The 17,278-nt window shown below is 48.5% G+C and overlaps 1 protein-coding gene across 1 annotated transcript in view; it reads right to left on the bottom strand.

The window, feature by feature from the left end:
- Positions 1 to 17,278, bottom strand: part of LOC132823475 (F-BAR and double SH3 domains protein 2-like) — a 70,095-nt gene that overhangs the window by 11,861 nt on the left and 40,956 nt on the right. Inside the window, exons 9-16 of the mRNA XM_060837381.1 lie at positions 16,674 to 16,796; positions 11,854 to 11,949; positions 10,392 to 10,511; positions 9,789 to 9,893; positions 7,871 to 8,029; positions 6,479 to 6,613; positions 3,483 to 3,566; positions 933 to 1,119 (exon numbers count right to left, since the gene is read on the bottom strand). Of these exons, the coding sequence (XP_060693364.1) occupies positions 933 to 1,119; positions 3,483 to 3,566; positions 6,479 to 6,613; positions 7,871 to 8,029; positions 9,789 to 9,893; positions 10,392 to 10,511; positions 11,854 to 11,949; positions 16,674 to 16,796 (1,009 nt within the window). The remainder of the gene's footprint in view (positions 1 to 932; positions 1,120 to 3,482; positions 3,567 to 6,478; positions 6,614 to 7,870; positions 8,030 to 9,788; positions 9,894 to 10,391; positions 10,512 to 11,853; positions 11,950 to 16,673; positions 16,797 to 17,278) is intronic.

Genomic DNA, 17,278 nt, shown 5'->3' with positions numbered 1-17,278 from the left:
TGAGGGAGCACCGCACTGTCAGAGGGTCAGTGCTGAGGGAGTGCCGCACTGTCAGAGGGTCAGTGCTGAGGAGGTGCCGCACTGTCAGAGGGTCAGTGCTGAGGGGGTGCCGCACTGTCAGAGGGTCAGTGCTGAGGGGGTGCCGCACTGTCAGAGGGTCAGTGCTGAGGAGGTGCCGCACTGTCAGAGGGTCAGTGCTGAGGGAGCACCGCACTGTCAGAGGGTCAGTGCTGAGGGAGTGCCGCACTGTCAGAGGGTCAGTGCTGAGGAGGTGCCGCACTGTCAGAGGGTCAGTGCTGAGGGGGTGCCGCACTGTCAGAGGGTCAGTGCTGAGGAGGTGCCGCACTGTCAGAGGGTCAGTGCTGAGGGAGCGCCGCACTGTCAGAGGGTCAGTGCTGAGGGAGCGCCGCACTGTCAGAGGGTCAGTACTCAGGCTGAATTTTGTGCTCACGTCCTTGGAATAAGAAATCTGGAACTCCTTGCTTCAGAGACAGGATGAAGGTTATTATAGCTCCAAATCAGGTCTCCCCTATATTTCTAGGTTAAAGCACAGCAGGTCAGGCAGCATCCAAGGAACAGGAAATTCGACGTTTCGGGCCGGAGCCATTTTCCTGATGAAGGGCTCCGGCCCGAAACGTCGAATTTCCTGTTCCTTGGATGCTGCCTGACCTGCTGTGCTTTAACCAGCAACACATTTTCAGCTCTGATCTCCAGCATCTGCAGACCTCACTTTTTACTCCCCTATATTTCCACAGTGTACAGATGTTTTAGCTGAAACTCTGTGCCTATTAAAGGACCCTTCCCGATTCACCTTCTCTCTCAGTATTTCAGAGCGGGCGGTGGGGTATGGTTCAGGAGTGGGTGGTAATAATCCCTGCACTGTGGTCCCAAAAGCACCTTCACAATGGGTTAAAGATCAAGGTTTGACCTACCTCCATCTGCTGGCTGCTCTACGACACTGCAAGTCATCAGTTCCTGCTCTGCAGAGCTGTTTGATGAGGAATAAGACATAATGTCAGAGGACATTACCATGGGGATCTTGCTGGATAGGCTGTTCCCACCTGGAAACTGGAGATACTTTTCAGGCACGTAACCTATTTGACCAGCTTTATTCCGGGCCTGAAGAAGGGATAGACAAAAGTAATTAAAAAACAAGACTGAGGATCTTCAGCAAATTTCTCCAACAAGAGCTATGGGGAGAGGCTGAACAGGCTGGGGCTGTTTTCCCTGGAGCGTCAGAGGCTGACCTTATAGTGGTTTATAAAATCATGAGGGGCATGGATAGGGTAAATAGGCAAGGTCTTTTCCCTGGGGTGGGGGAGTCCAGAACGAGAGGGCATAGTTTTAGGATGAGAGGGGCAAGATAATAAAAGGGACCTAAGGGGCAATGTTTTCATGCAGAGGGTGGTCCGTGTATGGAATGAGCTGCCAGAGGATGTGGTGGAGGCTGGTACAATTACAACATTTATTAGGCATCCAGATAGGTATATGAATAGGAAGGTTTTGGAGGGATATGGGCTGGGTGCTGGCAGGTGGGACTAGATTGGGTTGGGATATCTGGTCGGCATGGACGGGTTGGACCGAAGGGTCTGTTTCCATGCTGTACATCCCTATGACTCTATGACTCCAAGAGAAAATCTAACTATCTCCCCTTGACACTCAGCAGCACTGCCATCACTGAGTTCCACCGCTGCCAACATTCGTTGACCAGAAGCTGAACGCAACCAACCCCCACAAAACAAATACTGTGGCTACAAAAACAAAGACAAGGGCTGTGACAAGTAACCCACTCCCTGACCCCCGAAAGCCTGTGGAATATCTACAAGGCACAAGTCTGGAGTTTGATGGAATACACCCCACTTGCCTGGGTGCAGCTCCAAGGAAGTTGACACTGTCCAGGACAAAAAAAGAGCACCTTAAACATTCACTCTGTCCACCGCAATGCACAGTAGTAGTAGTGTGCACCACCTACAAGATGAATCACAGGAATTCACCAAGATTCCTTCTACTGCACCCACCAAACTCACGACTCCACCTCCTAGATGGACAGGGAAGCAGGCATGGGGGTATATCAGGGTCTGCAAGTTCCCCTCCAAGCCACTCACCATCCTGACATGGAAATGACAGCATTCCTTCAGTCAAAATTCTGGAACTGCCTCCCTCAGAGCATTGTGGGTCTACTTACACCAATGGAACTGCAGTGGTTCAAGAAGGCAGCTCACCAACACCCTCTCAGGGGCACCTAGGGTTGGACAATAAATGCTGGCCTAGTCAATGGTGACCACATCCCACAAACAAATGTAAAAATTGACCAAGATCTCAGCAAAGGGTTTTGTTGGGTTGGTGATGAGACTAGTCACACCTGGTGCATTCAGCAAAGGTGGTGTCCATCCTTGGAAAGAACACCGAGCATAGTCATACCGAAGCTTTTGCCCGAAACGTCAAATTTCCTGTTCCTTGGATGCTGCCTGACCTGCTGCGCTTTAACCAGCAACACACTTTCAGCTCTATCAAAGAGCCAGTTGTACCAGCTTCAAAGAATCAGTCAATGAACTGCCGACTGAAAATCCGCTCGGAGAGGACCTCAAACCGGAAACCCAGCCGCTTAGCTGTACAAACTTTTTGGCACTTAGTTTCTCTGGGGAGGTCACAGATAGCGAGCTCTCCAGGGCTGTATCCAAACATTAACATCCAAAATCTTCACATGGGGCATAACTGACTCACAGCGACCTCCTCATGGCCAATACTGTCTATGTCACTCAGTTGGGATATTTTGTACACGGTGTATGGCTCTCCCAGTGCTCCCTTGTCCCTTGGAAGACCACGGATCAGAAGCTTACATTTGGCTTAAGCATCACATTAAATATAACTAACTTTGGATTTTTTTTTGGAGAGACAAATGTGCAGTTGGAATCGGAGGTTGTGTGTATTCAATGAACAGTCATTCAACATTTGTTGATTACTAAAAGAGCCTTTCCAGAATTAAATCAGATTTATAAATTACTGTTCACAGCTTGTGGACAACACAAGGTCCCAAATTCCAGCTCAGTCAGTGGGAGACCAGCTCTGAATTCCAGCTCAGTCAGTGGGAGACCAGCTCTGAATCCCAGCTCAGTCAATGGGAGACCAGCCCCGAATCCCAGCTCAGTCAATGGGAGACCAGCCCCGAATCCCAGCTCAGTCAGCGGGTGACCAGCCCCGAATCCCAGCTCAGTCACTGGGAGACCAGCCCCGAATCCCAGCTCAGTCAATGGGAGACCAGCCCCGAATCCCAGCTCAGTCAGTGGGAGACCAGCCCCGAATCCCAGCTCAGTCAGTGGGAGACCAACCCTGAAACCCAGCTCAGTCAGTGGGAATCCAACCGTGAATTCAGCTCAGTCAGTGATGGACCAGCTCAGTCAATGCATTGGGAATGGTGCCCTGGATTATTAGTTTGTTGGAAAATGAAGAGGTTCATGTTAGATCATCCTCACTGAACTCACCTTCACCCAATGCTCCATGTCACCATCTTCAATCACTTCCAGCTGCTCTTCTAGAGTGATGGTCAGTTCATCAGACTGTGTGGCCTGTAGATAGGAGGATAGACACTGAGGAAATCACTCATTGGCATTATAAACTGTGGTATAAAGTTAAATAAATTATGTGCTAAACTACTAAAAAAAACACTGATGAGTCCCCAGCTAGAGTGCTGCATCCCATTCTTGATACCACAGTTTTATCTTTCTTTGTGTAAAAAATACTTATGTTCTTTTGTTAGAGGTACACTGTCAGCCTCACATGAACATGTTCAGTGACTGACCATGATGGTAATCATATTGCAAACCAAAACCTATGATCCATCAAGCCTAGATTTATCAGGGATTTGACATAATAATACCATCAGCTGGGATCGTAAGAACAGAAGCTCCCTAAAGGGAAGTGGATTAATATGTGAAAAGGATATGTGCTGCAGCATTCAGGGGAATAAGCAAGGCAGTGGGACTAACTGGATCGTTCTTTCAATAAGCCAGCATTGTCATAATGGGCTGAATGGTCTCCTGAGTTTCAAGATTCAAAATCCTGCTCACTCAGCACATCCAACCATTTCCTGGGAAAGCACACAGGCAGGGAGTAGATTTGGACTTTGTGGAGAGGTTCCTCATTATCAACGTACAAGTGTGAGCGATAAGTATGACACGATCAGGTTGGCAGAAAGCAATAAATACCTGCCATAAAACAAATCAACGTAGACGGCTACAGCAAATGTCATCGGTTGGGAATTCCTGTCCCCTGCGACACTCTCACTTGGGTGACAGGGTGAGTTTGTTTGCTGAAAATCAAGTGAGCATCACCATAGAGATCGATCTCATTCCTGTCCGTGAGAGCTGCTCACTAGAGATTCACTGAATTGGGGTCAGGCAGGAACCCCAGCTGATTGGCCAGCCTGTTCCCAACTCAATGTAAGCTCTTCCTTTAGAACAAACACTGACACAGACCCAGACCCAAAACTGCAGGCCAGAGTGTTTCTGTCCAGGGGTCTCAGCTCTGCATTCACCTGGTTCATTAGGCACCATTTCATTTCTTTTTTCAACCATGCGATGTGGGCATCATTGGCTGGCCAGCATTTATTACCCGTCCCTAATTGCCCCCTTGAGCAGGTGGTGGTGAGCTGCGTTTTGAAACCGCTGCCGTCCTATGTGCTTGTAGGTTGACCCACAATGCCCTTAGGGAGGGAATTCCAGGATTTTGACCTGACGACACTGAAGGAACGGCGATATATTTCCAAGTCAGATGGTAAGTGGCTTGGAGGGGAACTTGCAGGGGGTGGTGTGCCCATGTGCCAGCGATCCTTATACTTTGACATTGAACCATCAGTGGATTTCGAAGGTGGAGGAGAAGGAGCCTTGGTGAATTTCTGTGGTGCACCTCGAAGGTGGTACACACTGCTGTGACTGAGCATTGATAGTAAAGAGGGTGGATATGGTGCCAATCAAGTGGCTGCTTTGTCCTGGATGGGATCAACGTTTTGAGTGTTGTTGGGGCTGCAGGCAAGTAGGAGAGTATTCCATCACACTCCTGACCTGTACCAGGTAGATGGTGGAAAGTGTTTGGAAGACAGTAGGGTTGCTGCAGAATCCCTACTCTCTGACCTGCTCTTGCAATCGTATTTATTTGGCGAATCCAGTTCAGTTTCTAGTCAAAAGCAATCCCAAGATGTTGATAGAGGGAGATTCAGTGATGTTAACACTATTTAGTATCAAGGAACAATGGCTAGTTTCTCACTTATCCAAGATAATTTTTTTTCTGGTACTTGCATGCCACAAATATTACTTTTCAGCTCAAATCTGGATATTGCTGTATGATGGCGTGGGCTGCTTCACTAACTGAGGAGGCACAAATGGTGCTGAACATCATGCAATCATCAGCTAACTACCCAACCTCTGATCTTATGGGGGGAATGTCATTGATGAAGCAGCTGAAGATGGTTGGGCCACGGACACTACCCTGAGGGACTCCTGCAGAGATGTCCTGGAGCTGACATCATTGAAACTCTAACAATCACAAGCATTTCTCTCTACGCCTTTGAAGTTAGCAGTCTCCTGCCTCTCAGTCTGACGCCTGTTGGTTCAAATCTGACTCCAGAGACAAAATCCATAATCCAGGCTGGAACTCAATTCAGCACTGAGCGTCCAAGGGTCAGCACTGACCGAGTGCCACACCGTCCGAGAGTCAGCACTGAGCGAGGGCCACACCGTCCGAGAGTCAGCACTGGGGCAGTGTTGCACTGTCGGAGGGACAGTATTGGTGCGAGCGTCTCTCTATCCAACGGTCAGTACTGGGGCAGTGCCACACTGTCGGACGGTCAGTACTGGGACAGTGCCATTCTGTCCGTGGGTCAGTACTGGGATAGTGTTGCTCTGTCTGTGGGTCAGTACTGGGGCAGAGTTGCACTGCTTGTGGGTCAGTACTGGGGCAGAGTTGCACTGCCTGTGGGTCAGTACTGGGGCAATGCCACACTGTCTGTGGGTTAGTACTGGGGGAGAGTTGCACTGCCTGTGGGTCAGTACTGGGGCAATGCCACACTGTCTGTGGGTCAGTACTGGGGCAGTGCCACGCTGTCTGTGGGTCAGTACTGGGGCAGTGCCATGCTGTCTGTGGGTCAGTACTGGGCAGAGTTGCACTGTCTGTGGGTCAGTTTTGATGGAGCACTGCACTGTTAGAGAGGCTGTCATTTGAATGGTGTGTTAATTTGTGATCCCATCCACCCTCACAAATATAAGTGAATATATAATAGATTCCCACATCGATAATTGAAAGAGCAGTGGGTAAGGTTCTTTCTAGTCCCTTGATCATCAGTGAGAGGATTATCTCATTACTATCCCATTGCCTGAGGTATGAGCTGTCGTCTTTAACACGAGATTAAACTGACAATCTCTTCACTCAAAAGTAGTGGGTGACCCACAATGCAGTGGGGTTAGCTGGCCCCTGATCTCCTCACCTGGTAACTGTAGAGAACTTTACAGAGCACCGGGTACATTCGAGGGGAACTGCCAAGGGTTGCTTCACTGCCCTCATCAAAGATCTCATTGGTGTCATCAAATTCCTCAAAATCCGTGAAATCTATCTCGTCAAACTGCGAGAAACACAAATAAATTGAAAATTGAGGCAAACAATTGTAATGGGAAAATAGACAGAGAGAGGGGGAGGGAGAGAGAGAGAGAGAGAGAGAAAGAAGGAAAGAGAGAAGGAAAGAGAGAAGGAAAGAGAGAAGGAAAGAGAGAGAGAGAAAGAGAGAGAGAGAAAGAGAGAAAGAGAAAGAGAGAGAGAGAAAGAAAGAGAGAGAGAGAATGAAAGAGAGAAATAGAGAGAGAAAGAGAGAAAGAGAGAAAGAAAGAAAGAAAGAGAAAGAAAGAGAGAGAGAGAAAAAAAAAGAGAAAGAGAGAGAGAAAGAGAGAAAGAAAGAGTGAGAGACAGGGAGGGAGCGACAGAGAGGGAGTGACAGAGAGAGAAACAGAGGGCGAGAAGATGTGAAAAAAGAGAGAGGGAGAGTTGGAGAGAGACGGACAGACAGACAGGGAGGGAGCGACAGAGAGAGAGAGACAGAGGGCGAGAGAGACATGAAAAGAGAAGAGGGAGAGATGGAGAGACGGAGAGGGGGAGACAGAGAGAAGGACCAGAGACAGACCGAGAGATGGAGAGAGAGAGAGAGCAAAAGAGAGAGAGAGAGAAAAAGAGAGAGAGAAAGAGACGGACAGAGAGGGGAAGAGGAGAAGGGACAGACAGAGGAAGGGACAGAGAGAGGGAGGGACAGAGAGAGGGAGGGACAGAGAGAGGGAAGGACAGAGAGAGGGAGGAATGCAGTAAATTGGAAAGGACAAGAAGGAAAAACAAATGAGATGGCAAGGGGAGACAGAAAGGAACAGACAGAGGGAAGTGAAAGAGAAAGGTGAAAGTGAGAGGTAGAATAGATAACAATCCATTTTCATTTGTATTTATGAAAATACAATGAGATCTGTAGATGTCACCACAATTGGGTGCCATTTTAATGACAGAAATTATAAAAAGAAATGATTGAGTGAGTTAGGAGAAAGTTGGTCTTTTCCCTCCCTGGCTCCTGGGTTTCTGGGATGGCTATGGGACGCCACCGTCTCCAGAGCATGGATTTCCGGATCAGACCCAGCATGTTGCTGCTGCTGAAGACATCACAAGCCACTGTCCCACCGCCATAGCACGAACAGACAGAGCAGACCCAGTCCCTCGCTGATGCTGAGGCTGCTGCCGCGTCAGTTTGATGAGAGTGATGTTGCTGTTGCTGTTGGAGACAGTGGTCCATTTCCGATACGTTATAATAACAGGGGCTTGACAGCACTACGGCCTGGAGCTCACTCACCTCTGGGAGGCCTCCATTCGACACTCGGGCCTCACTCAGCTTTCTCTCTCTCTCCAGCTCCTCACTAGCTTGGTTCATGGTGCTGACCAACCAAGTGTCCACCTCTAGGCCAGCCTCGCGTAGCAGGTTCAGGCGGAAATCTGCCTTCAACTTGCTTGTCTGAGGAAGAAACAGTAAGATGTCATTGTTCAGGACTGATCCAGGGAAAGGAGGCACTGCTAGACCCGATCCTTGGATCTGAAGTGGGCCAAATGGATCTGGTATCAGGCGCAGCGCGGTGGCTCAGTGGTTAGCACCAGGGTCCCACATTCGATCCCAACCTCGGGCATCTGTCTGTGTGGAGTTTGCACGTTCTCCCCGTGTCTGCGTGGGTTTCCTCTGGGTGCTCCGGTTTCCTCCCACAGACCAAAGATGTGCAGGAAAGGTGAACTGGCTGTGCTAAACTGCCCGTAATGTTCAGCTAAAGTGGTTTAGCCATAGGAAAAGAAAGGTGATAGGATGGGTTTGGGTGGGATGCTCTTCGGAGGGTCAGTATGGACTCCATGGGCTGAATGGCCTGCTTCCACACTATAGGGAATCGATCAGTCGGAGAGCATTGAGGAGACACTGATCCATTTACCACGGGTTTGCTCTGGGGAAGCACATATCCAGTGAAGGAATAATTAATTCGAACTTGAAAGATTGGATCTGGCCCAGATAAACTAAATTGACAATTGTCAAGATATCCAGTGGCAGAAGGCTTGGATGGTAATTCAGGTGCAAACAAAGATTTACTCCCCTAAAATTGAAAAGCTAAGCTTGAAATTCCTGAGCTATCAGGAAGTGAGGTGGGGGTTGAGGGGGTGTGGTGTTGGAGAGGGGGTGCAGAGGAAGAGGGGTTAAGGGGAGATGGGGGCAAAGGGAGAGGGGGAAGGGCAGCAACAAACATAATTCATAATGTGGCGCCATGCAGGGAGTTGTAAAGGGAAGCTAACCTGAAATCTAGGCTCCCACAGCTAATGAGCTGCAGGGGTTAAACAGCCAGCCTTGAACAGTTGCTGGAGTCTGAAGACCTGTCCCCATCGCCATCCCATCCCCTGCTTGCTGTACACTGGGAGGACCACCACTTTATATTTACGGCAAAATCGCCCACTGTGGATCCCATCCCAATGCGAGGGTGAGCACTGCCCAGAGAAAAGGTCATTCTATCCCATCACGAATGACAGCAGTGTACAGAGAGTCACAGTCACTCCCTGGGTCACAGCAATGAGCATTGTACAGAGAGTAATAGTCCCTCCCTGGATGACAGGAATGAGTAGTGTACAGAGAGTAACAGTCACACCCTGGGTCACAGGAATGAGTAGTGTACAGAGAGTAACAGTCACACCCTGGGTGACAGGAATGAGTAGTGTACGGAGAGTAATAATCACTCCATTGGTCACAGGAATGAGTAGTATTCAGAGAATAACAGTCCCTCCTTGGGTCACAGGAATGAGCATTGTACAGAGAGTAACAGTCCCTCCTTGGGTCACAGGAATTGAGTAGTGTACAGAGAGTAACAGTCCCTCCTTGGGTCACAGGAATGAGTAGTATTCAGAGAGTAACAGTCCTTCCCTGGATCACAGGAATGACAGCAGTGTACAGCGAGTAACAGTTACACCCTGGGTCACAGGAATGAGCAGCTTATAGACTGTAACAGAACTTCCTTGATCACAGGAATGAGCAGTTTACAGAGAGTTACAGTCCCTCCCTGGGTCACAGGAATGAGTAGTGTACAGAGAGTAACAGTCACTCCCTGGGTCACAGGAATGAACAGTGTACAGAGAGTAACAGGATCTCCGCTGAGTCTGCTCTCTGCTGCCACATGTTTTGGGCCAGTTCCATATTCACAAAACTTTCAGAGAAAGACCTTCAGGATTCATGTCCCTTCTGGTATCACCTCTGCTTTCCTGATGCTCTCCTTAACCTCCTCCATCTTGGCCTCAACACCTGAAATCTCTTCCTCAGATGAGAGCTTCCTTCGCTGATCTAAATTGCGTAAAACCTGAAAGGAAGTGGAAAAGAGCATCAGATCGTGTCTGGCCATTCCACAGCAGATCATACAGCCTGTTGAGAACACAGAGCAAACTGTACTGGACAGAGGAATCATATAATATGTACAGCGGATCTTATAGCATGTGAAGATTATAGAGCAATGTATGAACATTGTAGAAAGGTCATATAGATTGTGGAGTCAACACCTCAGAGCAATGGTATAGCATGTGGAAGACATTCAATAATCATATCACATGTGTAGATGACTGAGTGGAGTTCATGGAGCGATAGTGAAACTTTTACAGACAGCAGAGTACATTGGAAATGGGTGGAGCTCACAAACTATATTCCACAACTTGTGAAGATCATTAATCTTATCATATATCGTGTGGAAATTGTAGATGAGGTCAGATGGTGTGTGGAGATTGTAAAGAGAAGACATTTTCTTCCAGACAACGAACTTAGCAGCCTCAGCAAACAGGAAGGTTGTGTAGTCACTCTCACTGACCCGCTCGCCGTGGGCGATGACTTTGTGGTTATTTGCCAGTTTAGTTGCCCACTTGCGTGCCTCCTTGTCCAGACTGGACTCTCTGTCTCTGTCACCGGGCTGTATTTCCAATCGGCAAACCTATGAAATGCACAGGGAGTCAGTTACTAACTGGCTGTTGATAACAAAGCTGATCACATGAGATCAGCTCCAGATCATCTTTGCTCCAGTGGATTTAATAATCTGTATATTGAGGATCAGCGATCATGCCTAACAGAATACAGAAAGGGGAAGGGGAAGGATTCAAAACAGCCGAGAGTTGGGAGCTCAAACCCCACCATTGAAACACATGACCTTGGTCAGTCAACACACTGTTTCATAGTGTTGACCCTTCCACCACTGCGAGGGTTGGACAGTCCAGCAGTGAGGGAGTTCTCAGTTATCAACAGAATGACCACCAGCACCACCTGAAGGATAACCAGATGAGGCAGATGCCTGTACCAGACAGACAGAGCCCACCTGGAAGAACTGTTTTTAGTTGTGGACATCTCTCATTGCAAAGGACACAATTGCCTTGGACTGGATACAGAGTAGAGTCATGGGGATCGAACAGTCAAACTCGGAGGATTAATTTCATGGACTGGACTTGGGAAGAATACAGGGTGACCTGTCAGAGTATTCAGGATGTGTGAAGGAGGCGATAATGGGGTAGATAGAGAGAAACTGTTTCCTCTGGGCAAGTAGGGGGTGGCTGAACAAGAGACAAGAGGTGGAGGGCATTACGTTAAAATTCAAGCAAATCCACTCGGGGGTAATATCAGAGAGCACTTCCTCAGAGTGAGACTCCCAACAGCTTGGCACAGTACAGGCCCTTCAGCCCTCAATGTTGTGCTGATTTGTTATCCTATTCTAAGATCAAACTGGACGGAAGGAATCTGGAAATCCTCCCCCCCCTCCCGAATGTACTCACTATGGGAGTCAACTGAAAACTGAATAGTAAGCTTTTGGTGTGTAAGGATATGTAGAGCTATGGAACAAATGGTGGGTAAATGGAGCTAGAGTACAGACCTCTGCCTACATTCTAACCGATTGACGGAATTGAGGATTCCAATGGCCTCCTCCTAATCCTGTGACCCCTGGAGGTTTGACAAGTGACTCAGCTTATCAGCGGACCCCTCACAGCCTCACAATCCTCCTCCTGGATGCGGCTGGTGGAATATTCACTCACTCAGCTCCACAGTGCCATCCCGAAAGAGCAGGCCAGTGGGTTCAAGGTAGCAGCTCACCACACTGTCTCAGGGGAACAAGGGACGGGCAAAGTACCCACCTTACCAGTGAGGCGCCTACCCCGAGAATTTACTCTGGCCGATGAGCTACATGGAACTCAGTCACTCAAAGGGCTCACAGACTGCGTTTATGCTGTAGTAGGTAAAGCAGCTTAAACTAGTGGGAACAAACTCCATCCCTTCGTTGACTGGCTTACCTTGTCAGAACCAGCTGGCTGGAAGACAAACGCAGAGGGCTCCGTAAACACTGGGTTCTCTTGGAGAAATAACTGAAGGTCGTAGTCCCGGGAAATCTGCAGGGGGAGCACAGGAGGACCCTCATTTTGTGTACTCGTGATGTCAGCTGAAGGAACTGGGCCTGCTCCCACACGGGGATTTGGATTTACACCGAGGCCTGATACATTTTGAAGACATCGTGAGGATACATCACCTGCTGGCCTCCTGCCTTCCACCTCCATCTCCTTCAGCTGTCCCGAAGCCAGCATCCATACTGCCAAGTCACTACATGAGGCAAGTCTCATTCATGCATCGCCCCTGTGCTCACTTTCACACCTTCGCAATCTCGTGTTAGAATCCTCACAGAACCTCACCATTCTCCATCTCGGTCACCTCCTTTAGCCCTGCTCTCCTCTGAAACAATGGTGACCACCCACCCTCCCCAATTCTGGTCTCTCATAGACATTCCAGGCTTTAGTCAGTCCAACAATCCAATGTCAGTGTCTCCAGTTGTCTACATCCTAACCTCTGGAATTCTCTCCTTCAATCTCTCCTCCTCCCTGTCTCTCTTTCCTCCTTCAAGACAATCCTTAAAACTGACTGTCTTTGACAATGTTTGATGACCTGATCTATGGCCCAGTGAGAAACCTTGTTTCAGATTGGCTCCAGTAAAACCTGAAGATAGTTTGCTGCTTTAAGGAGTTATACAAATGCAAGTTGTTGTTGCCGGAGCGCATTGCAATGTAACAACCATTGTTCGACTAACACAAACAAGGCGGCCATTTTCTACACAGCAAGATGCCACAGACAATGAGTGAGGACGTCAGCAGAACCACAGTTGAGGTACTGAGGTGGTGCTGCACTGTCCCTGGGCACGAGGTGTTGCACTGTCAGTCCCTGGGCACGGGGTGCTGCACTGTCCCTGGGCACGGGATGTTGCACTGTCAGTCCCTGGGCACGGGGTGCTGCACTGTCCCTGGGCACAGGGTGCTGCACTGACCCTGGACATGGATTGCTGCACTGTCCCTGGGCAGGGGGTGCTGCACTGTCTGCCCCTGGGAAGGGGGTGCTGCACTGTCCCTGGGCACAGGGTGCTACACTGTCCCTGGACATGGATTGCTGCACTGTCCCTGGGCAGGGGGTGCTGCACTGTCTGCCCCTGGGAAGGGGGTGCTGCACTGTCCCTGGGCACGGGGTGCTGCACTGTCCCTGGGCACAGGGTGCTGCACCATCTGCCCCTGGGAAGGGGGTGCTGCACTGTCCCTGGGCACAGGGTGCTGCACTGTCCTTGGGCAAGGGGTGCTGCACTGTCTGCCCCTGGGCACGGGGTGCTGCACTGTCTGCCCCTGGGCACGGGGTGCTGCACTGTCCTTGGGCACGGGGTGCTGCACTGTCCTTGGGCACGGGGTGCTGCACTGTCTGCCCCTGGGCACGGGGTGCTGCACTGTCAGTCCCTGGGCATGGGGTGCTGCACTGTCAGTCCCTGGGCACGGGGTGCTGCACTGCCCCTGGGCACGGGGTGCTGCACTGTCTGCCCCTGGGCACGGGGTGCTGCACTGTCTGCCCCTGGGCACGGGGTGCTGCACTGTCTGCCCCTGGGCACGGGGTGCTGCACTGTCAGTTGGATAGTACTGAAACATTGTTGATATAGCCCTTTCAGTATTCAGAGGTGGAGGTGACAGATCTTGTGACTGGTGTATGATTCTGAGCAGGGAAGTTCTCCCAGGTATCCGGAGCCAATATATTGGCAATTTGTACCAGTCAGGCATGGTGTAAAGGGCCTTGTGAGGCAGCCGTGGTTTAGTAAGGAATTGGAGTCCCTTGTGAAAGGGAAGAAGGCGGCATATGTAAAGATGAGGCGTGAAGGTTCAGTAGGGGCGATTGAGAGTTATAAGGTAGCCAGGAAGGACCTAAAGAGGGAGCTAAGAAAAGCGAGAAGGGGACATGAAAAGTCCTTAGCTGGTAGGATTAGGGAAAACCCAAAGGCTTTCTATAGGTATGTCAAGAATAAAAGGATGACTAGGGTAGGTATCGGTCCAGTCAAGGATAGTAGTGGGAAGTTGTGTGTGGAGGCGGAGGAGATTGGAGAGACATTAAATCAGTACTTTTCATCAGTATTCACTCAGGAACAGGACACTGTTGCTGATGTGAATATGGAATCACAAATAATTAGAATGGATGCCCTGGAAATATGCAGGGAAGAGGTTTTGGGAATATTGGAAAGGATGAATATAGATAAGTCTCCTGGGCCTGATGGTATTTACCCCAGGATCCTATGGGAAGCTAGGGAGGAGATAGCAGAGCCATTGGCCTGGATTTTTATGTCGTCATTGTCAACGGGAATAGTACCAGAGGACTGGAGGATAGCGAATGTGGTCCCATTGTTCAAGAAAGGGAGTAGGGATAGCCCTAGTAACTATAGGCCAGTGAGTCTGACTTCAGTGGTGGGCAAAGTCTTAGAGAGAATGGTAAGGGATAAGATTTATGAACATCTGGGTAGGAATAACGTGATCAGGGATAGCCAGCATGGTTTTGTGAAGGGCAGGTCGTGCCTCACAAACCTTATTGAGTTCTTTGAGAAGGTGACTATGGAAGTGGATGAGGGTAAAGCAGTAGATGTTGTGTATATGGATTTTAGTAAGGCGTTCGATAAGGTTCCCCATGGTAGGCTAATGCTAAAACTTCGGAGGTATGGCATTGAGGATACATTAGAGGTTTGGATTAGGAATTGGCTGGCTGGAAGGAGACAGAGGGTAGTAGTTGATGGATTATGTTCATCTTGGAGCGCAGTTACTAGCGGTGTACCACAAGGATCTGTTTTGGGACCATTGCTTTTTGTTATCTTTATAAATGATCTAGAGGAAGGACTTGAAAGCTGGGTAAGCAAGTTTGCGGATGACACAAAAGTCGGTGGAGTTGTGGATAGTGAGGAAGGAAGTGGTAGGTTACAGCGGGATATAGATAAGTTGCAGAGCTGGGCGGAAATGTGGCAAATGGAATTCAATGTAGCTAAGTGCGAAGTCGTTCACTTTGGTAGGAATAACAAGATGATGGATTACTGGGCTAATGGTAGGCTACTTGGTAGTGTAGATGAGCAGAGGGATCTTGGTGTCTATGTACACAGATCTCTGAAAGTTGCCACCCAGGTAAATAGTGCTGTGAGGAAGGCATATGGTGTACTGGGCTTTATTGGCAGAGGAATTGAGTTCCGGTGTCCTGAGGTCATGTTGCAGTTGTATAAGACTCTGGTGAGGCCTCATCTGGAGTATTGTGTGCAGTTTTGGTCGCCATACTATAGGAAGGATGTGGAAGCTTTAGAACGAGTGCAGAGGAAGTTTACCAGGATGTTGCCTGGAATGGTAGGAAAATCTTATGAGGAAAGGCTGAGGCACTTGGGGCTGTTCTCATTGGAGAAGAGAAGGTTTAGGGGAGATCTGATAGAAGTGTATAAGATGATTAGGGGTTTAGATAGGGTAGATACTAAGAACCTTTTACCGCTAATGGAGTCAGGTGTTACTAGGGGACATAGCTTTAAATTAAGGGGTGGTAGGTATAGGACAGATGTTAGGGGTAGATTCTTCACACAGCGGGTTGTGAGTTCATGGAATGCCCTGCCCATATCAGTGGTGAACTCTCCTTCTTTATGTTCATTTAAGCGGGCATTGGATAGGCATTTGGAAGTTATTGGGCTAGTATAGGTTAGGTAGGACTCGGTCGGCGCAACATCGAGGGCCGAAGGGCCTGTACTGCGCTGTATCCTTCTACGTTCTATGTTCTATATATATTCCTTAACTAACATCTCCAACCGATTACCCGGTTATGCTCATCACTATTCGTTGTGAACAATTTGGCTGTCTTTCCTATATGTACTTTTGAAAATTGTTTAGCACTTTGAGATATCTGGAAGTTGTGACAGGCGCAATGTAAATGCAAGAAGCTCTGGAGTGCTGGAAATAGGGTTGATACAGAGTGAGTGGTCTTAAAATCAACCCCATTGCTTGGAGTCATGAGTAGACCAGACCAAATCAAGACTTCCTGAAAGAATAGTTGTGAACCAATTTAATTTTTTAAAACAATCCGACAGCTTCATATTCCCATCTACCAACACAATTTTGTTTGTATTTCCACATTTAACGAGTTTTGAGAAGATTTGTAGCTCAGGCTGAGGCTTTGGATGTAGGATCGACTGGGACAACACATCCATCCTAGGGCAAGCCAAACAAAGATACGCACGAGAATTCTTGGAAGTATGGCATTCTAACCGGAACTCAATCAACAAACACATCGAGTTAGACCCCATCCACCAACTCCCTGAACAGGAAATGGAATCACCACCGGAAATGACATCATTAACCCAAACATATAAATAGAAAGCAGGAATTTTCAGCAGTGCTTCACCTGAGGCCCACTGAAGATGTTACCTAGTAGGGTGACAAAACGTCTGGAAATGAACCTTCAGACTCAGTGAGCAAACCTACATCAAATTCCACATTTAATTTTTCTTAATTTACACAATGAATTAAAATTCTCAAACTGCTGAGATGGGTTCTGAACTTAGAATCTGCAGATAATAGAAACATTGTGGTTCTGAAATAGCAATGGGTTGGCTATTAGACATGTATTTGTACAACACTGATGTGTGGTTCAAAATTGGATCACACTTTGAATAGATCCAGCACAGGTTTGACAGGCCACATGTTCTGTATGACTCTGCAAATAAGCATTAACCACAATTTGAGAGATTCACTCAAAGAAACTGCACACTTTTCAAAGACAGATGGAAAGTTTAAAAGCTTACTACCTTACTGGAGGATTCTAGAACACTCCGGAAACACTCCTGCCCCGACTGACAAGCGTCAATCTCAGTCTTGCTGATGAGGGTGAAGTATTCTTGTAGCTTCTCGTACACATCCCCATCCAGGTTCTGAAACATTGGAAAACAAGGTGACAGAGCTTTAACACTGGAGTTGGGACCATTCAGTGAGTGATTTTCAGAAGCATTTCCTCACACAAAGGGTTGTGGAAATCTGGATTTCTCTCCCGGATGAGCAGTGGATGTTGGAATTCCAGTCTGGGCCCAGGGTGTGGGGGAGGGGAGCAATGCAGTTCTGGGACTCAGAGGGTATTTGGAGGGGGGGGGTGTATTTTGGTAGAATGGATGTTAATTACATTTTCTGGGCCAAGAGGTGGCGGACTCTGAGGTGGGAAGAGAACTATTTTTTGAGAAACAGTGGTGCACCAGAGCCTCATCACTTCCTATTTGCCTTGGCACAAATTTACTTCTGGGTGAGAAGGCCTAAGCTCCACATTCCTGGCCTGGAGCCTGCTGAGGCCTTCCAGTTGTTGATGAACGATTGCTTGAGCACACATCCCTGCCTGGACCACAATTACTTCAGGTTCTGGTAA

This window comes from Hemiscyllium ocellatum, chromosome 16, assembly GCF_020745735.1.
Source record: "Hemiscyllium ocellatum isolate sHemOce1 chromosome 16, sHemOce1.pat.X.cur, whole genome shotgun sequence".
NCBI classification, from domain to species: Eukaryota; Metazoa; Chordata; class Chondrichthyes; order Orectolobiformes; family Hemiscylliidae; genus Hemiscyllium; species Hemiscyllium ocellatum.
Note: the sequence above shows the minus strand (reverse complement) of the source record. Positions and strands in the feature narration are given on the sequence as shown.